At 40.4% G+C, this 21,997-nt stretch overlaps 1 protein-coding gene across 1 annotated transcript; it reads left to right on the top strand.

The window, feature by feature from the left end:
* The first annotated feature begins 11,087 nt into the window (after positions 1–11,087).
* Positions 11,088–21,888, top strand: GDF10 (growth differentiation factor 10). Its single transcript, XM_041415741.1, has 3 exons — positions 11,088–11,385; positions 16,429–17,336; positions 21,697–21,888. Exons 1-3 carry the CDS (start codon positions 11,088–11,090, stop codon positions 21,886–21,888), a joined length of 1,398 nt encoding a protein of 465 aa, XP_041271675.1.
* The last annotated feature ends 109 nt before the right edge of the window (positions 21,889–21,997 follow it).

The raw sequence follows: 21,997 nt of genomic DNA, 5'->3' as shown, positions 1-21,997 counted from the left end.
TCAGTGCCTTGTAATATTTTCTAAAATTCCTAATATTGATACCTCCTTCTGAAAATGGCATTAGGTACAGAAATATCTGCATCTTAAGTTATCTAAATACCATTTAAAAAACAATACAAGCACATAGATGCTCCACTAAATTTAAGTTGCCTTACAGATTTCAATTAAATAGATATAAAAGGCATTTAAAATCCCACATGAGATTTTAATTCAATTACCATACATATATGCTTTTTCACGCAGAGAGAGATTCAAACAAGCATCCTTACAGAACACTCTATCTTACAAACATGAAAAAGTCAGTGCTGCCCCTCATATTCCCTAAGGAACTGTTTTCCATACTCCTCATCATATTTCCCACTGTTCTTGAAGTACTTGTTCCCCAGTCTAGTTTCATAGTTGAAGTCCCTGTCAGCTGTGGATAGTGCAGTGTCCTACCATGATCTCTGCAACACTGCCATCCCTGGGAGTACTGCCCATCTCAATCTAACAATAGTTAGTGATTTATAGATTTCATGGCCTGCAGACAGAGTGAATTCTGCTGCCACACTAAACTTCCTTTGTACTGCAGCCTGGATCTACCTTCGTGCCCTTGTACCTGAAGAGGCCAGCACTGCCTTTTAAAACTAATATACCTTCTCCATTCTGTCAAACTTTCAGTGTCAGCAACTAGTCATGGTTGCTTTTTTTACTGCATTCTTTTCTTTACTGCTTCTTTACTGAAACTCTTCATCCTGCTCTTTAATCTAGTGGTCCTTAATTTCTAGGACAGTGTCATTCAAAATACATTTTCTAATGATCTCTCATCTGCAGTATTTATACAAACTATCATCTTCTTTTCCTGGAGAAGTCCACCCATAGGTGTCAATTCCAGTCCAGCCACTGTGCTGAGAGCTTTGATGCTGAATAAAACATGTCTCAAATCAAGACTGTGTTTAACTAGAAAGAGGCCAAGATGATTACAGTGGATAAGAAAGATGTATTAAGATTGTCTTTGTTATTCAATATTTCCTAGGGGCCCATGCTGCAGATAGCAAGGAATTGCTACTGATTGTGGAATTCAGCCATGGCAAATTTTTAACGTGCTTTGTTATACTTTAATAGTAAAACCCATTAAACTATAAAAATGTAACAATGCTCATAAAAGCTTGACACTCCTCACTAAAGATAGGGCTGCTGGAAGCTGCCTCTGCTCCAGAGCAACCCTGCTGAGCCACTTTACTAGGTCTCTGACTCCCAGCTCTGGGACATTGTGGCACCATGGCTGCTTTCAGCTCCTATGGAAGGAGCCTGACCCACCAAAAACACAAAGTATAAGCTTAGAGCTTTGTTTGACTACAAACTTTTACTGCCTGCTGCAGCCCTTTCCAATTTCAGAATACATTGCTTCACTGCTTTTCATCTGTCTCACTGAGCAGAACCACAGAGGTTAGACCTTGGTGAAGCCAGAAGCCTGTTGCAGCCCTTGCCCATCTTAATACTTTATTAGGTAATGCATGTTTCTTTAGGGAGGCTCTGGGAGACATTGAGATGCTCATAATAAAGGCCTAGAATACATCTTCTAACCTATGCAGGTTGTGCTGTATCACCTTAGTACCAGAATTCCACACAATGCTATACTGAGCAACAGAGTTCACAGATGTCTTCCATTTGTCTTTAAAATAGTGATAAAGAAATTAAAGTATTTTTCTGGGTATGGAACGTTCTTTTCCAAAAGAAACTATGCCACATCTTGAAAATGCATCTAGAAAAGCTGATGAGGGCTTCAGTAAGCAGAGTTCTTTCTACTGTTTGAAATAGCACTGAAGGAACTTCCATCTCCTGAAATCCCCTGAAGGAGATGTGCTGCTAAACAACTGCAGCTAATACTTTATTGAACTGGTTTTGAACTAACCAGGTAAATCTGATACCTCTCTGATAGGAAGGTGTGAGGAAAGCGTCCATAAGACCATCACTCACAATCAGAAATTACTTACATAATATTTTAAACAAAGTATTCAATTTACTGTAGAACTGTTAATAAATTTAGTAGTTTTGAGATCCCTTCTTTTTATGCAAGTAATTTGTTCTTCAGAATCCTTCTGGAGAAGCTCATGATGAAAGATCAAGCCAGATGAAGATCTGAAATCCAATTTAACATTTTATTTGATCAGCAGAGCTGCTCACATCTTTCTTCAACACGGTGGTAACTCTGCAGCAGCAGATACAGATCTTACTTTTTAAAAGTCAAGCATTTACAAAGTACTTAATGTGATTCTGCTGGGCACAATCACACCACACATACTTGCTACTGCTACCATATTACAGTAAGAAATGCTGAAATGGGAATTTATTTTGCAAATTCACTTCTTTGCAAACAGCTTTGTCAGGGTTCACTACCCAGACTGGTATGCATCACCCTTTTGCTTTATAAATCCAAGGCTGGATAAATTTTTTTTTTCCATTTTCAAATGATACAGAAGAAATAGGGCTGGGCAGAACACCAGGTCATCCATTCCATGCTCCTGTCCCACAGAAGACTCAATTTTACCTCACCCTTCATCACAGAAATTTATCTTTCATGCCTTTGAAAAGCTCCAGCCTCTAAGACCACATATCTCTTCTAGAGCTTCAGTCTTTCAGGCAAAAGGTTCCATAAACCTCTGTGACAGGAAACTAGCAGATCCAACACAGCTACTCCACGCTGCTCCTGCAAACATTGTATTTATGAAAATCCACAGGCACTACGTTCTTATGAATGTAATAAAATTTGGAATATAGGACCAAAAAACCACCAAAAAAAATGCTTACCACTATTAATGCATGAGGTGTTTTCATCCTAGCTTCCCCCATCTAAAATTTAATTTCAAGTAAAATAACTTGTTCCCTGCTTTTCTTATTTTTGAACATTAGAGATTTTTAAAAAAACTAAAAACATGTAATGGGCTATATGCCTATACTTGTTAGGAATTGAGAGATTATGCCCATTTGAAAATCATATTGATATAGCTAATATCATATTAGCATGAGTTAATAAAGTATGCCCTGCCTATCCCCACCAGGAATGCAGAACTGTTAACTTACAAAAATTTACTGGTGCTGGTATACAAACTGGAAATAGATATTTGATGTGGCAATCACTAGAATGTAAAGAAGCATGAATGTAGAATGCCTTTATGGATGAATAAATGAATTAGCATGCCATTATATCAGTCTCCTTTTAATCCAGTACTGACTCACGCACCAATTACTGATGGTAGATTTTTAAGTATCTGTTTGTTCCTTTTTTCCCATTGATGTCCTGATAATCTAAAAAGTTACATTAGAAGAATAACATTTCAGACAAAAAAAATTATTGAAGCCATATGCAATTATACCTCTCAGTATTAAAAAAAATCTAGTGTCAGCAACAGGATTCTTCTGCTTCAATATTTATCTACAAGCTTTTTTCATTAATTTGCTATAAATCAATTCCAAGTGAGTCTTATGGAATTTTTGGTATTTCTTCTTTCTGTGGAAAAATATCCCTCTTCACAGAGTTTGGGAGGAAGAGCTGGACAAGTGTTCTTATTATTTCCTTTCTACCTTCCTTAAAGGTGTGTTCAAACCAAAACATCCTATGATTCAGTGATAGATGGTTTTAGATTCATATAAGAAATCTGTCAAGAATAGGCCTTATTTCATTTATATCTATGTACATCTATGATTAATGGGGGTGAAGGGCAATGAAATTTACAGCTGAGACTATCATAGATTAGATGTCACAAAACACCAAGAACTAGGACAATAACTTACTTAGAATGATGTTCCTATTTTTCTCCTCTCAGATACTTCAAACTGTTCTAATTGTCATCTTCCTAATAGTTTAAGAGTTATATAATGTTAATGAAAAATTAGTGTGAGATTGATGAACAAAGCATCTTATTTCAAAGCTTAGTTTTTCAATTTACAGGGAATGAGAATTTTGGTGGAGTTTCAGCTGATGATTTCTGTGGTTGCTAGTCTGGCATGCTTTCTTTCTAAGCAAGCTGAGATCAATCATAGCAAGAATTTAACAACTGACAGGGCCAGACTCATCTTGGGTGCAGCTCAAAGTTAATATAGTGACATTAAATTTCGTTCCACAACTTAGTATAACAGAAAAACAGAAAACATCTCCTTAGTATACTTTTACAACAAACAAAAAATCCACATGGACCCAAACTACACAACAGTGATCTGCTGGAGTCCATTTCACACAATGTGTGAATTCTGTTTACCATCAGGAATTCTGTCTACGGAAATCAGAATAAAAACCCCACTTTAAGCTCTGGCACTCTTTCTCTGTTGGTTGTTGGGGTTTTTAAGCATATTGAATATAATATGGGATGTTAACCTAAATAACTCTTTCAAATGAGACAGCTAATGGTGTAACCCTCAAGAAGTAGTGTTCTGCAGTCATCCACATTTCTTCTGGAGGCTGCAGGACAGAATGGGATTTTCTCAGAAAAAGGTGAGAGGTGTTGGTCTCTCCCCTCAAAAATGCTGAATAGAAGAAATGAGAGATAAGTAAATCAAGGAAATATGAAAAAAAAATTATATATCTGGAGAAATAAATTCTTCAGTGTTGTTGAATTACCTGAAGAAGAAGGTAACTACTTACAAGAGAAACAAAAGAGGCTTCATGGATTCAGAAACATGACAGACAGAGAAAAGAGCTCTCGTTAGACCCACAAATATAGGTGAATAATTTTAAAAAACACCTTTCAGCCTGCCTATGCTATTTATCTAATATAAAACACTACCTTTAACCTCAGATCTTGCCTTGATTCAAACCATCAAGGCCACTTAGAGCAAAACCACAAAAGCATTCTGTACTCCTGTAAAAACAGTCTGATATACAAAAAAAATAAATCTAAGGGGGTTGTTGGAATCGTGATGAAAATAACATGTGCAGCAATTACTCTTTTGCCTGGAACTATGTGTTTCCTGCAGAAGTTTTTTGTTTTTTAAAAAAAGGAATATCAAAAATGCACGCTTGGAAATCTGTCAAACCTCTCAATCGCTTGTCATCTGTCTTGAAGAAGGCATCTTCACATTCTGAACACCTGCCCAGGGAAAGAATACACCCAAAAGTATGTGTCTCACAGTATTTGGAGGGCTGAGGGGGAAATGACAGCATGGATCTACACAACTGCAATAGCAAGGGCACACATTCTCACGTGTCTGATGGTGGAAAAAAAGACCTTGTAGACAAGCAGAACTAGCATGAAAATGTTTTGTCATCTCATGTAGACTAAGAAGAGTTTAAAATTCAAAATAGATGTAGTGTATCTAGGTCAAACATAGATGCTTGGTAAGTTTTTACAAGGAGAAAATGTCACAATCTATCTGTCATTTTTAAAATTAAATTCCTTTTTATTAGTAGAATCCTTTCCATTTATAAAACAACAGGATTTTTAGGAACTAGGGTTCTCTGAGCAATCATTTCGTTCTTCACACTACCTCTGGCCAAGATCAGCTCCACAAAAATATCTGCAGCATCTTCTGTCCACCAGTACTTCATACTTTCCAAGCCTAAACCAATATTCAGTTACACCTATGAAAGGGACACTACTGATCTGAGTCAGGCTTTACTACACTCACAGTTGCTCTTCTTCATTATTGCAACGTTGCCCCTTATGGGAATAGCATGTAAATCACATATTCTTCAAGAAGCCATACTGTGATTCAAAGCAAAAATAAGCTGAATTTAAAGCTGCAAGGCAACCAAACCCAACAAACTTGATGTAAAAACAACACGTAAACCCTAAAAGTCAATGAAAATGTAATTCTTGTGAGTTCTCTTACTTTCAATTAAGAAAGCATGGATCCTTAATACAGCTGGTTTAGCTCAGGGGGGAGTTGCGAGCACCCAGGACCTATTGGTCCAGGTTCTCGCACAAGCGCCTGTCGGCAGCAGCTCAGCCAAGGCTATCCTAACTAAGGCTGAGAAGGCTGTGACTGCTCGGCCGGAGACAGAAGCCTCCCGGCAGAGCTGCTGGCTGGGAACACGCCCCCGGAGCAAGGGGCTGTCTCCGAGGGCAGGCAGTGTCCCAGGGCCGGCACTGCCTTCGGGGCACGCCTGTCCCCTGCTGGTCACCGTGCCGTGACACCGGGAGCGGCTCAGCCCGAGCACCGTGAGCGCGGAGCCGCCGTGCGAGCGGCGCTGCACAGCCTCCTCTCGTCTGCAGCGTTACCCGGACGCAGAGAACCCCGGAAACATCCCAACTCAATCCGCAGGAAGATCTTTGCAAAACCAGCTGTGGTCACCGATGGTTCCCAGCTGCTGCTGCCTTTCCCCCACCCTCTCTCCCCGGCCCTCAAATTCCACTTGTAAACAGGAGTCTGAAGATGCAGATGGCAGCTGGCCATGCCAGCACTGGTGCAGGGGGTACAAGGGTACACTGCAGCCTCACCAGGTCTGGCTATTCCATAGCCCATTCCCACTTGTTCTCTTGTAAGCACTAGTGGCTCATCAGATATGGATCCTGCCAGAGTGCATCAGGCAGAACTCTGGATGTGTATTGAACACTGACCTCTGCGAGAGTCTTGGCTGCCTAGGAAACAAACTGCCTAAAAGGACTGTGAATTCAAAGCCTTAGAGGTTGCAGGCTGGAATTTAAAGACTAGTGCCTAGTGCTGCTTGAATAATTTCCTTTAAATTGGTTTTGAACACAAAAATGAATTTAAACACCACAACCACCAGCCCTTTTCCTCCCTGAAGTTGTCTACCTCTGCTTCAGCCACATCTGAATGGTCTGATTACCTTCTGCTCTCATTCTCCTCCATGGTCTGTAGCTTCCCTCTCCCATAGAAGAAAGGTATCCCAGGCAGCACAATGGCCAGGCACTTGTGATGCACCCTCTCACCATAAGGAGACGTCTCAAACAGTAACAAGAGCTACTGCAGTGCAGGTGAGCACGAAGGCAGAATAACCAACCTGGATGGACCAGTTTTTCAACAGACATGGGTTACCACCAGAATTTCCACTGAAAAAGTTTCTTCCCTTAATAGAAAAAAATATTTTCTTCCTAAATGACTCTATATGGTGGTGCATGAGCCATTGAAAAATTGAAAGTGCCTGCTGTAACAAAAACAAAACAAAAAAAAAAAAAAAAAGAAAAGAAAACAACAAAACAAAACAAAACAAAACATGATAAGTACGTGGTAATCACAGAATTACTACTTCTGCAAATAGCAGCTGATACCTTTGCACTTGGTAATATATGCATGGAGAAAATCCCCCCACAGAGGCTAGTGACTTCTGGGTAGCAACAGAATGGGAAATGCTTGTCTGATAATTGTCCATACTATCCTCATTACAAACATAAATGGTGGACCTCAAGATAGAAACACGCATCTTTGGCTCCCAAGACTTGTCAAAAATACATGTTCTGAAAGTCTTCCAGTATGGAAGAAAAAATCCTGGACTGTCAGTGAGATAAAACCAGAAAAGCAATAGATACAACATTTCCACTGCTGATGGGGATAAGAGATTATTAATACACCAATGCTTGGTACAAGCCAACTGTGTAAAGAGAAACTGAAAGTAACCCCAGACTTGAAAAATGCTAATCCTAAGGCTGAACAGTGAAACTGGAATGGGAATGTGCCCTCTACTTCACACAATGAAAAGGAATGAAATTCCTCCTCTGCACATCTAGCCCGTTGACAGAGATTTCTTGTAGCCAATGAAAAGCCACAGACACCACTAGAACCACAGAGCACATGAGCAATTTTGGACATCTACAACAGGGTGGGACAAATTACACTTCATCTGTGCATCCTAATTCCTTAGTTTCTGTAATGATGATCATTGATAGTTTGGTGGGATGAGAATAGAGACAATTTTTGCTTCTTAGCAAGATAGACAAAATAAACTTTTGTCACTAAGGATGGAGGATGGGGAGACTGTCAAGGGGAAAGTTTATTCTTGTCACAGACTAGAATAAGTGAGATCGTGGACCAAGAATGGAAATCCATGGTGAGAGGTTGTTCTTGAGCTGATAGGATGGTCTGAGAGAATTAGCGCTGCTTCTTAAGAGGAAAAGCTTTCCCTGCCAACAATAGGCAAACTTTCCCTGCCTGATATACCAAACTCCTCTCTCAACATTAAGAGCCTTCCAGAGCTCTGGATCAGCTCTGAGCATTCTGCTTCCTCTAATACCTAAACACCACTATGTCTTTGTTCTTTCTGGGGTATTAAAATAATTTCACTATTGTTTAGGAAAATGGAACTAAATACAAAAGACCATTTTACTGACCATATATCACTGACCATATAACATCCTTGTCACACTATGTGATTTTGGAAGGAATGTGAAAAGGCTTTGTAGAGTTCTGCCACCCAATTCTATGAGAACCTGCAGACCACTGCATTTCACTTAGCTAACTTCTAATTAATAAGTTAAGGAATGGCCTTAGCTAATTGTGTAGCATTACAGATAGTGAGGTATTTTTCTGAGTGAAAAATGAATAAGCTGCCCTACAATAAGTAGTAACCAGAAATTTGGACTGAAGCCCAAATTCAATAATAATTTATGTTTCTGTAACTTCCCTGGAGTTTTAAGCTTTATTATCCCTGCTACTGACTTTATTATTAAAAATAAAAGAGTCAGGCAAAATTATTTTAATATACATAGATATCTTCCTAAAGGGAGTTAATAATTTATTTTACCATAGAACAAGAAGAATAGATACTACTCCTGGTGCTCTATATCCCCTTTTTTATGTTTACTGTGTATTTCTTACAACAAAACACAAGCACAGGTCACAATAGTTCCTTTGTGAAGAAATCACTAATTCCATAAGAAAACATTATTTGGTTTCTTTTTCACATATAAGCTGTTATTAAGGGTATGTAACACTATTTATATAGTGATGATTTTAGCAGGAAACTTAGATCTGCAGTTTAAAATCTTGAATGCGTTGTTCTGACTATAAGGAGACTTTCTCCAAGTCCTGGCTTGCAAAGCTTTGACTTAAGCTATTTAAGAAGGGAAGAAGAAAAGAAAAAAAAAAAAGAAAAAGAAAAAAGACTCCACTTGGCAAGAGCTTTAATTAGCAGAAATTTCCACGCTAGGAATATTATTCTGCATGAGCAGAAATTGCATAGCTCTTGCCTCTAGATGCCTTAGAGATGCCATTGATTGGCCATATTCAGAACAGGGGAATTATGTGACCCAGTGCTAATTTGAATTCCTTTACCAAACACATTTTTATTTCATCATCTCAGCTGCATAAAAGAGTCAAAGTACCACAGCTTTAAAGACTTTGAATTCCTGCTGTTCTGCAATAAAATAAGGCAAGAAATATTAGCCATCCCTGGTTGATTCTTCAATTCTTTCCCAACAATGTCAAAGTATCAGTGTCCTACAGGTTTTAGTGCAGGTTAAAGACTGATACAAAGTGTATGCCTGAATAGAAGTTTGGAGTGAGTTAAGGAGAGGGAGAACATTTTAATGGGACATTGGTCCAAAATAGCCCAGCTTGTTTCTACCTCCTGCTGCCTCTTCCTCCTTTTCACAGGACCTTGATTGTATAGAAACAGTACAGACAAAAACCACAAACAACAAAAGGTTCGCTCACACCCCCAGTGGAGGTCATGAGCATGCTACCATGGAGAAAAAAAAAAGCATCAAAGGGTAGTTTGGCTTACTTATAAGCAAAGATTAATTAATAGGAGGTTTGATACTTTAGCAATGTACATTCGGGCAAATTTGTATTTGCAAATTGTTTGTTTCACACATTCAAAGGGCACAGAGCACTGAGGCCTGGTGCTAATTTTAAAAATGAATCAAACCTTTATTTTCTATGATTCAAAAACTACAAACTTGTGGTTCAGAGGCTTTCAATGGTATCTGCTCAGACTTGACACTCCAAGGTTAAAAAAAAACAAGCACAAAAGAGTTGTGTTATACACAGCAACAGTAGCTTTTTCCAACAATTTTTCAATTATTGCTTTGTATAATCTCAAAGAAAAGTATCTGTTTTGGCTACTAGAGAAAAAGATTTTAAAAAGGAGGCAGAATTTTAAAATTCCCTTAGAATATACCCCTCTCCTTATAGGTTGTCTTTAAAAGTGCTATTCATTACACCAGCATTTATACCCGCTGGATGACTATGATTCAGAAGTACCTGTGTCACATGATGAATAAGTGCAACATGCACCATTCACTTTTAAATCAACCCCTCCGACCTAAGCCATGTAAATCCTTCAGAAATTCACACCAGTATTCTCCTCCTTCAAACCACACATAGAAATAGTCCAATGCCGAAAGTTTACCCATGCACAGCCCCTTTAACCCCGACCATTTAAGTATCTGCTTGGAATTATCAGTGACCCTTGTTGCACTCCCGGCTGGCTCACACTGGGTCTTCTAGAGTACGGACCCACGGGGACTTCGCTTTTCACAAGGGTCCTTGAAATAAACACTATTCACAGCGTTGCCTTCAGAAGACAGCACTGTCAGTGCTGCCAGCAGAGAGGAAAAGCAGACTCCTGCACTTTCGGCACGTATATGCACAGCCTTCCCCTGTCATGCTGCCGCTGCCCCTGCTACCCACTCACCCTTCCGTCCCCTCACCGCTTGCCCGCCCTGCTTGGTATCTAATGCTGCTCTCTTTCAGAAATGGTTTTCAAGCCCCCCCGGCTCCCGGCTGGCGCAGGCAGCCAAGGTGCCGTCCTGCCGCAGCGCTCCGTGCCGCGGCGGCGGCGGTGACATGTGTCTCTCATCAGCAGCTGGGCGCTAATTAATTTAGATCCTTCTCCCGCTACGCTTTAAGGAGCGGGGAAGCCCCACGTCGGAGAAATGTAGCGTCCCCTCCCGCAGTCCCCCCACACCCGGAGCACTGGGGCTGCCCCCGCTCCGCCGCCCCCGGCCCGCAGCTCCTCGCCCCCGGGCCCGGGGATTGGCCGGGCGGAGGCGGCATCAGCGGCGGGGGGGGCCGCCCCCACCCTCCCTCCTCCTCCCTGGCCCCGCCGCCCCCTCGCCCCGGTGCGGCAGGGCCAACCGGGAGACCCAGACGCAGGCAGCGACCCAGCCGCCGCCGCTCCGCGCCCGGCCACCCGCCCGCAGCATCCCCCGATGGCCGCCCGCCTGACCTGCTGCCTCCTGCTGTGGGCCCTGGGCCATGGGGGCTGCCGCTCGCCTGAGGGGGAGGGCGCCGGCAGCCAGCCCGCCTGCCCCGTCCCGCCGCCGGCCGGCCCGGCCTCGTCCGCCCCCGGCCGCGACCCCCGCCGCGGCTCTTCGCCGCCCCCTGGGCTGGGCAGCATCGCTCAGGACATGGTAGCTGTCCACATGCTTAAGCTCTACGAGAAGTACAACCGGGAAGGGAGCCGGCCCGGCGACGGCAACACGGTCCGCAGCTTCAGAGCCAGGCCGGGTAAGACGGGCCGGGCGCGGGGGGCACCGCTGGAGCCCCTCGCTCCTCTTTCGCTTTAAAGTGACGGGTTTGCGTCGAGGTTGTCACTGACTGCGGGGGGTGTCGCTGTGGGTGAATGCTCGGGGGTCCCTTGCTGCCCACACGGACAGGGTGTCGCCCCTCGCTTTGCGAGGCTTCCCACCTTCCGTGGCTCCCTTCCCTTCCCGGAGAGTACTTCCCCTGGGAAAAGTCTCCGTTGCTGTGGATGCAAACCAGCGGCAAAAGAAGCGCTGTTCCCAGCGCACATCGCACCGGGCCAAAGGATCTGTTCAGAAATACTTGGAGCATAAACCTAGTAGCGAGTGCTCCAGGCACTGGTCCTCTGCCCGGCTCCTCTCGCAGCCTCAGAAGTTCCTGCTAGGCAGAGTGCCGCCTACAGGACCGCCTAAAATTGCTCGGCATCTTAAATTCCTTGCACTGCCTGAACCTGAGACGACACATACCTGACCTCCCTCTCCCCGGTTTTACTTGGCTTGATTATGAGGGTGGAGAAACGTATTTATTGTGTCAAAACTACACTTTCGTTATCCCAATATTACGGCAAATAATAAAAACGAGGTTTGCCTAGTTAATAGTCCATACATTTGTTATCCTTTGCCAAGTAAATGCAAATTCTCTTCTGGAAAACATCTTCCTTCTTTGGTTAACACTTACAGACTGTAACTAAGACCTTAGTTCTTAAAATAAGTAATGCATTAGTTTCCAGACAACAAGTTGTTACTACCTTGTCAGAAACATTCATTATTCTATTTAGACAAATCAGATGGATTGAAACTCACAAAAGCAAATTTTGCATTAATCTATTTCTCCTCCACTTAACTCTCATGTATAGAGTACAATGCAGCATACAGTGGTTTAGGGAATGCTTACTATAATGTTGCACAATAATTCATATTCTGTTGTGCACCCCAATTTAATTTCTATCCTGTGTCAACTGTAATACTAAAAAGTAATCATATTCAAGGAGGGGAAAACTCCATGGAAGAGTAAGTGGCTAATGAAAATGTTTAAAAATCTAGGGGTTACTATCTAAAGCAATTGCAGACACTTAGGAGAAAAATAAGTTGTCATGCTCTAGATCATTACCTAGCAGTTGCTATAATAGGGGTTAGGAAGGAGCTTCCACTGTGGATGGTTTTCCATGACCTACTGTTAATGCTTATGTTTTTCTGTGAACTGAGCAGCTAATACTGGCTGTCACCCAAATAACGCCCTGGACTACAAGAGGGATTTGGGGACAAGGCAAAAATTGCACTATATTCTTTTTTTTAAATTTTTCAAATAATCTGATGCACGCACTACTTGCATCAAAGTACTCTAAGTTGTAATTCTGTTTAAAAAAAAATAAAATAGCAGCATTTTCTACCCACAGGTAGGCTGTGCTGACCAAATACAAATCAATATTATTTTGCTTATTTGTCTGATCATGCAACCAAGGCAGAGAGGACCAAAATTAACTAACTTGGCTTTCCCTGCAATGGAAATACGGCATATCTATGTCCAAAACTCGTGTCTTATCCTGTGTCTTATGTGCCTTCTCTACTGGATCCCATCTTTCCCAAATAACGTGCCACGAAAGCAGAAGTTCCTCTGCACTGTTCCTTTGAACTGTGTTCATCAAGCTAGTGCTAAACACTCTAAAATGTACCATAGAATGATGCAAGGTGAGGGAGGAGAGAAAAACCTTATCTGCCACCACATTTATCTTCTCTGAGAAATTCTGTTTCCTTTTGAAGGAGGAAATTGGCACGTTTTATTAATAAGATGTGTGGACCACCCATTCTTTATAAAACACAGACAATAATTGCAGTCCTATTGAAATAAGCAAAACAGACAATAATTTTCATTATCCCAAGCAATGGACTTACTTCTTTTATCACTTACCTTTCAGAAAATCTATAACTGTCTGTTCCTGTGATGCTGTTTAAAGCTGTTTGTTAGGTGACACTCAAGCATTAGGGTTACTTACAGTTGTCAAGATGAACTCTCCAGACATACAAAATGTTGATCCAGACATTTGTCCTTTGTCATATGCATTATTGAGTTCCCCTCAACCACCCAGTTATATTGCCATCCTACCTGCTCCTTAGAGGGTATAGGTGGTGTCGGCCGAGCTATGGAATGTGTAATATTTTTCCATATTCAGCGTAAGACACTTAAAATATAAATGCATGTGCTGTTTGCATGCAGCCCAAATACAGCTCTTTTTTTTTGTTCCTTTAGCAGTACTCACTCCTTCAGAAAGAGTACTTCACAAACATCTGATCACCTCCTCTCAGCTCACCTCTACATGTGTTCACAAGGGTTCATTATTTTTTATAAGGAGCTGAGAGATGGTCTACGAACTAATTTCTCATGTTTCCTATTTCTTTAGGTGCTTTCCAGTTTTCACGGAACTTTGTAGCTTTAGAAAACAGCACCAACTGGCTGAAGTTAGTCGAGTCGTAATTGGTTTGCGATGTGAAATATTAAGTTGCTGTCCAACTTCACCTACATTGCTCAGATTGAGGGGAATTAATCTTCATGGCAGCAATTTACTGCCTAACCATGAATCTTCTCCATATATTGACTCTTGCAGCTCAGACTCGTTCCTGAACATGATGCATCCTCTGTGCTAAACAAAGCAATGACCTTAATGAATAGTAGAAAATAGCATTGATTTAATTAAGACTGTATCATAATGCATATGTTCAAGAAAACCAAATCAAGGCTGACAGTGCGTGGTTGACAAGTTGGTGAAAGCCTGAGCAAACTTATGCAATATGGAAATATAACTATACTCCATCCAAAACCCAAATCTTCTAAATTCCTAACAAGTCTGTACTTCCTGGTTTCTGGCTTTTCAATAGCTGCAGATTCATAGATTCTTATTCTGTTTTTCAAAGAGTTTTGACTTTTGAAGGGTGTGTTTCATTCTAGAGTACAGAATTATTTTAGATTAATTCAGTCTCTCTTTCTCTGATCATTACAAGTTACCTTCCCTTCTGAAACCCTGAGACATTGGTGTTTGAAAAGTCTTTATCCCAATAATGCTTGTGCTTCATAGCAGTAACTACAGAGCTGATGCTGCCTGGAGCATTTTACTACTAAAAGAAATACTTAAAAATTCAACTGTACACAGCTCGCGTGGGGAGAACCAGTAGATAGATGTCTTCTTAGAAACATCTGCCTTCTGAAATGAACATGCAATAATAAAGCCTGATGTTCTAAAGAAAGTATTATAATTACTCTCTTCCTTGGCCTGAGAAATCATCTAGTAGCCTTGTGAAATTTCTGTGCTTCAAAGACTTGAATAAATTCTAAACACTTAAGTTTTTTCATAGTATGAGCACCTATACATATGACTAGTGTTGATTTAAAGCTTACTAATAGGAATCCTGTCCTGCCTGAACTGACAGAAACAAATAGGCTCTTATCACATCAGTGCAAGCTGTTCCACTTCACTATATCAGGAATAAAATACAGATGGTGTAGATGGAAATTGCATACTTGAACATTTGTATTCCAAAATTGCCTGTGTGGGCTTAGGATTAATGATCATGCTAATTTGCTGGTTAGTCCAAATCATGGTTCTATCCAGCACTAACTGGCAGATAGCTACCACCAATTTAGTAAGGTAGCACTATTCATTTCCTTCTTTCAAATGAAACTGTTGTAAAGAAAGTATGTTCCAACAGGTGGCAGTTGACAGTAGTACCTTTCTGTTGTTGCCAAAATTTCTGTGGCTCATCATCCATAGCGCACTGAAAAACAAACCTGAGTGTTTCTGGGAAGCCTGGCTATTGCATTTGTCAGGTTTTGTTTGGTTTGGGGTAGTTTTTTACTTCCTTCTACCAGAGAATTTTCAGGTATGTCAAACTGGGCTGCCAAAGGGTTGGTCCGCTTGGATTAATTAAAGATGCAGGTTTACTGACTGTAATCCTTTGATGCATTCTAAGTAGTGGTGTAAGTTTGGGAGAACAGGAATCACTTCTTGGTTCTGCTACCACTTTTCCATATACTGTTGAGCTAGTAAAAAAAACAAAGGCAACTTTTCACAGTAATAGACTATTAAGGCATCATCTTTTTATGCTGGGATGGTATTACATTTTAACACACTAAGTGAGGTTTCTACTGTTTAAATAAACATTGTGTAAGCAGTTATTAGTGTAAAATTGCTCATCTTCCTCAAAACGAGGGTAAAGATGTAAACTGAGCACAAACTGTTCAACTAGATAAAAAGAAGCAGTTTCAAATGGAGTTTGAATTTTAAGAGTCAGCTCCTGTTCAATAGCATTTGTCACTAAGTTTGTGCAAATCTAAACACAAGCCTTAGAAACCAAGTGTATTTTACGGTGCTTTAAACAAATCTCCTACATGATGTGTACTGGAATGAGGATTGCTCAGAGGAGTAATGACCCCCAAAATGTGTCACACTGCTTACTGCCAGGCCCCTTATGAAATGTCTCATGTGCACTGCTTGCCGATGATGAGCTATTGCCCACAGAGTTAGCACCCAGACATCTTTCAGGAATCTGCAGTCAGCTTTAGATTAGACAATCTTGAATATTAACCTGGTAAACCAGGTAAACTTGGTTCTGCTAGTACTGGTTTCAGCAAGGTATTTCTCTGAGCTCTGCTGCAGGTAAATTTGACAGCTTCTCTGAGCCTGACTTTGTTATAAATAAAATAAAATCAAGGATTGCTTTTCTTGTCTGCCTAGAATGAAAGGCAGTCTGGAACTAAAAATCTGTGGAAAGAATTTTATCCCTCATGTGTATGAAAGATGCCCAGTATGTTGGACATTCTCAATTACAATTACAATATTGTAATATTGTTATTAAATAGTTAAGTTTGTTTCCTCCTCTTACACCCCATAGCTTTAAGCTGAGGTGACAAGCTCACTACACTAAATGATTTGATGTAAGTGAAAAGTAAAATTTGTTAATTCACTTAAATGGAAATAAGATTGACTGCCATTTTTGGTCTCATATGTACATCCATGTTTTCCTTTCTCTCTTGCAGAATTCTTGGCCCAGAAGCCCTTGTACTGCTTCAATCTGACATCCATGCAGGATTCAGAAATGATCCTTGCTGCCACTTTTCACTTCTATGCCGACAAACGCCCTCGGCACCGGGAGGTGTTTTGTAAACGGTCCAAGAACTCATCCTGCCGCCTCCTTCACCTGCCTCCAGTCCTACGGCTCAACCTAGTGTTCCAAAGCATTCACCAGAATTCCGCCTATGGACTAGTAAAAGGGAACATCACTGTGCTTCTTCAAAGGCGAGGGGCTTGGCATGCAAAGGACATTTCACACATTGTAAAAGAATCAAAACTAGCTGGAGAGCTCATTCTCTGCGCTGAGCTTGATTCTGGGGAGAAGCACCAGGGCTCCCCTGAACAGATTGCCAGCCATTTACCTTATATACTAGTTTATGCCAATGATCTTGCAATCTCTGAACCTAACAGTGTGGCAGGCACCCTACAGCGTTATGATCCATTCCCTCCCAATGATGGGGACCCAAATCTGTCCCCTAATGCTTCTGCTGACACTCGAGTTAGGAGGGATACGTACCTCGCTAGCTCTATTCAGAACAATGAGTTGCCAGAAGTAGATTATAACAACAATAAGTACAACAAACATGACATATGGGAGAATGCCTACAGGTCCTTGAAACCAAAAGCCTCACGCAAAGATCGAAGGAGAAAAGGGCAAGAAAATACAGAAACACTTAAAAAGTCTCAGGTGCTAAATTTTGATGAGAAAACTATGAAGAAAGCAAGGCGAAAACAATGGAATGAGCCAAGGATTTGTTCAAGAAGATACATGAAAGTTGACTTTGCTGATATTGGCTGGAATGAATGGATCATATCTCCCAAATCATTTGATGCTTACTACTGTGCAGGTGCATGTGAATTTCCAATGCCCAAGGTAGTATGTCTTTTTATTCTTGTCAACTTGTAAACAGTAGGCCTACTGTTCTGCTTATCCAACTACTTCTTTAGAATTTCCTTTAGATTTTTACCTTTTTTCATTGTGTTTTGTTGCCTTGACCTAGAGAATTTTAATAATATTGTTTCCATCAACTTAGTTATCAGAGTGCAAAAAGTTTGCCACTTTTCTTCAAATGCAATTTGATTTCCTATTCTGAAGAATAGGAAAAAATAATTTATCTTATAGGAAAAAATCATTTATCTATAGGAAAAAATAGGTTTATCTTATGATTACTCATCTTATACCTTGAAACCATAGCATAAGGACTTTGTAGCTTATGAAGATATGATTATACACACTAAACCATCCAAATACTATTTTGTAGTGGCAGAAGTATGAGGTATTGTATGCTAATATTAAAATAAGCTACTCTATCAGCATATTTCTGGATTCCACTTGTAATACTTTAGAAGAAAAATAAAGAGTAGTTACACTGACACATTTTTAACATCAGGAAACCGCTTGTCACTTTTGAAAACAATAATACTGATTAAGATTATATTTGTGTATCTGAATTCTAAAAATGTTAGATAATCCTTCTGGAACAAAAATGTTGATTTACCTTATGTCTCTAGAAATGCCACAAAACCGGCTCTAGCACTCTAAAGTAAGCATACTCAATTCCTCCTATAGAAGCAGCCTGAAATTTGCCAGTGGAGAGGCAAACGTTTGTCTCGCTCCCACTCTGCTCTATGACAAGAAGTAAAAAGTTGGTAATCCTATGTTGGACAAGAAGTTTTAGGATTTTATAAGGCTTTCAAGTAAAGATAGAGGGGAGGATCTGAAGCACTGCATAACCTGCGTATTTAGAAACTGTAATTATTTTGCAATCTGCCTACAAATGGCCTGATTATTTGTTTGACTGACATTTTTGTGTGTGGTCATTTGGCACATAAATAAAGAATGGTGCTGTACAGCACAGCATTTCAAGGCTCTGAAACAGGAATCTGCCCTACTTTACATCCAGGGAGATTGATGTATGTTTGTGTTGAAACAAGTAGTATAATTCCAGGAAGAGTAGATATGTAGGCTAGTTTTAAGTCCAGGAACAGTGGAAATCCAGACTTCATGGCAGGGTGTACAAATCAGACCACATATTCTTGTGTAGCTGGCCAATGCTGAGGCAGGTGTACATAAATTGATCCATGGTCTGGCAAAAATTAAAGCTTGTACAGACTCACATACAACTTCACTTTGTTGTAACACAAATTGATCATGCAACATAATCACCATGTAACTTATCCAAACCAAAAACAGCCTGGGAATATGGGTCCTTTGCCATTGACTCACAGTCTAATGCACTATTCACACACAACAACAGAAACCCAGTGAAAAAAATCCCCAACCAAACAACAAAGATGCATTTCAAAAAAGATGCATTTAACATGTCTGGCTTCTTGTGAGCAAAACAGCATTACACAAAAGCTGGTAGGGCCAGAAGAGAGAGGATTCATTTCTAGCTTGGATAGTTAAATAAGTTTACATTGATCACTTACTTAATATCTTTTCTAGAAATATAAGCAAATACTTCACTAATATCTTGATGCCCAAAAACCAAAACAAGGAAAACAAAAACGCAACTGAAAAAAAAAAAAAAAAACCAAAAAAACCCAAAACACTTTCCCCCCTCCAAAAAAAAAAGCCACCGGACAAACTAAATGACAATAGATTTGGGAATTCTGGGTTTGATACACATACATTGATTGGGTTTGCTTTGAAAGAGGTCTACTACTTGTTAGCTTTGTATTTTTAATACAAAGGGGAAAAAAAGAAGCAGATTCAAAGGTGTAGCTTTTTTAAATGACTGTTTCAAAAGGAAGTGAGAGAGCATACCAGCATGAATGAAGATTCAGTTCAGAACATGAGAATTGCTAAATATTACTGAGGAAGAAATTTGTTCTTTCACATATGCTCTAAGTCAGGAAAGTATCAAAGGCCAGATTAAAGCTATTCATAAGGTCTTGGTCTACACAGTCAACTTATGATGGACAAAAGACACCTTATTTCCAAAGTGTCTTTTAGAACTGTGGAGATAGAATTACATACCTGTCATGTTGGAGATCATCACATTGTAGGTTTTTGTCTTTTTTTTTTCTTTAGTATCAGTACATTTTCTTTAGTATCTGCATATCCACTTTAATAATTGCAAGTCTTGATTTAGATGATACTCAACAGCTTAGGTACAAATCTTCTCATAGTAAGTTCACTTACTATTCCCTGAACTGTGAGGAGGAACACTAGGTTATATGTATGGCTGGCTGCAGTGCTGTATTTGCCAAATAAATTCCAGTCCTGCATGTCATAGAACCTGGTGTGTTGTATATAACTTAGCAGCCAGCATTTAAAACATTAGCACTTCCTCAGTGCCATTATTACTGGGCATTCAACTAATTATTTCAAGCTTTCTACTTTAGCACATTGGGACAAAGTTAAATGTGAAGCCTAGCCCTGAGCACTGATGCCAGGTTTCCAGAAGGGCTGGAAAAATTCAGAGCCTGGCTGGATGTGGGATGGGTGTGCTGTCTGGCTCTGCTGTGGATTTAGGGCTCAGGCAGCCAGATTCCATACAGAGTATGGTCTATCATAAGCATTTTCCTTTCTAAGCACTTTTGTGCATAGCATATCCACATTCAGGCATTAGAAACATAATTAGTGTCATTGTCTTGGGAAACAGCTGCTCAGTCTAGATAGACTGTGTTCATATGTCTTTGTTCCTTGCAGATATTAGAGTCTGCACAGTGGGAGAAGACCCTTGTAGGATCTTCTGCAGGTTCATAGCCAGGAATCCTGTTAAGTCAGTAACTGGCCATGAGGGCAATGATGGCTATCCACTGCATGGGGGCAATAAATGCTGTTTCAGTAGCACATTGTGATCAGTGACTGTTTCAAATAACAACATGAAATAACACAGGTGCTAGGAACAGTTCAGAAGGTTTTTCATAAGGGCTAAATTAAGAACTTGATTCTAGAAGCTCTAATTCTTTGAATTCCTATACTCTACAGTTGCTTAAGCACACAAAATCTCCTGTCTTTCTCTTGCTGTCTACATATGCTGACATGACCAATGTGGGTAGAAGCTGATTTCTACTTCACACAGAAGCTGAGACCACCTCAGTTCTGTTTGTCTGTGGACAGCTTTGAAATCTAAAGATGAAGGAGGGCAAGAGAGAGCAAGCTGTTGCTAATTATGCTAACATATGCTAATTACAGAAAGGCACTGTGCAGGATTGGTCACTTGTTGGGACTTGGCTGCAGGGACACTGTCTTGAAGGGTCAAGGACAGATGTCATAGTTACTCCTTCTAGTGGCATAGTTAAGGAGGATCTGAAAGCCTTAATGGTAGTTAAGGTTTGAATCTAATTTGCTGATATGTTACACTTAATGCAAATGTTTCAAAACTGAATTATCCTAGAAACAACTCCTTTGTTCTATCCATGGACTACATAATTTTTCATGTTGAAATGGAAAACCATGGTTTTGTGGCTATAACCTCAAACAGCTGCTGTGAATCCTCACTTCATACTTTCCCCATCCTCCCAGCCTTTTTTTCCTTCTCCCAGTTTGAGGCTAGCCCATGGGAAAAAAAAAATTAAAAAAAAAAAAAAAGCCTGGTGATGAAGGCAGAGTGAAGAAAAGACCACAGATATTAACTATTTGTCATGCAGTTATGATCAGAAAGGCTCTGTCAGGGTGCTTGACTACTCTTTACTCTCTCCTGTGGACACTACTTCTGGAGTACTCTGCTCTTTTAAAAGAGTGATTACTCAGGAAAAAAGTAACTAATTTCAGGTTAGCATACATGAGAAAAAATTCTGTTGGAACATAGGGATAGTTATTTTGGAAATACTTACAGTAACAAATTTTCTAAGTCAGACAAGAGGTTAAGAAAACAAAATATAGCATCTAGCAACTTAGAGCTATGCCCCAGCTTAGGCTTCTTCTCCTGCATGTGTGCCTCCAGTGTGTAGCAGGTACATTCAGGGACATTTTTCTTCAGGCCTCTGGCTGCTGGCTGTGCCACCAGTGCCCTCCTCTGGTATTTATGAAGGTAGCCTAAAGGAACACAAAATTTCTGTTGGATACATCCAGCTCAGGAAAACTGGAAGTGTGAGGGACTGGCTGTGCTGCATGGCCCTGTAAGTCAAACAATGACGTATTTGCTTTATTGAGAAACAAACAGCTGTGTAATTTCTGTGATTTTCCAAGTTCACATAGGAAACTGACTGTTTAAACCAAGTCCACCTAGGAAAGTGACTGCTCATAAATGAAGCTATAACTATTTCCTTCTCTGTTCTAGATTGTCCGGCCATCAAATCATGCTACAATTCAGAGCATCGTGAAAGCAGTAGGAATCATTCCTGGCATCCCAGAACCCTGCTGTGTTCCTGACAAAATGAGCTCACTCAGTGTCCTGTTCTTAGATGAGAGCAAAAATGTTGTTTTAAAGGTATATCCCAATATGTCAGTTGAAACTTGTGCCTGCCGATAAGTTTGTGCAAACACACCTCTAACAAGGCCTACAGATCCTGCCTGACTGCTCTGGAAAGTTGTAACGGAGAAATGAATCCAGTTGTGTTGATGAACCAATGGAAGTCTCC

This window comes from Onychostruthus taczanowskii, unplaced genomic scaffold (genome assembly GCF_017590055.1).
Source record: "Onychostruthus taczanowskii isolate IOZ18803 unplaced genomic scaffold, ASM1759005v1 scaffold5, whole genome shotgun sequence".
NCBI classification, from domain to species: Eukaryota; Metazoa; Chordata; class Aves; order Passeriformes; family Passeridae; genus Onychostruthus; species Onychostruthus taczanowskii.
Note: the sequence above shows the minus strand (reverse complement) of the source record. Positions and strands in the feature narration are given on the sequence as shown.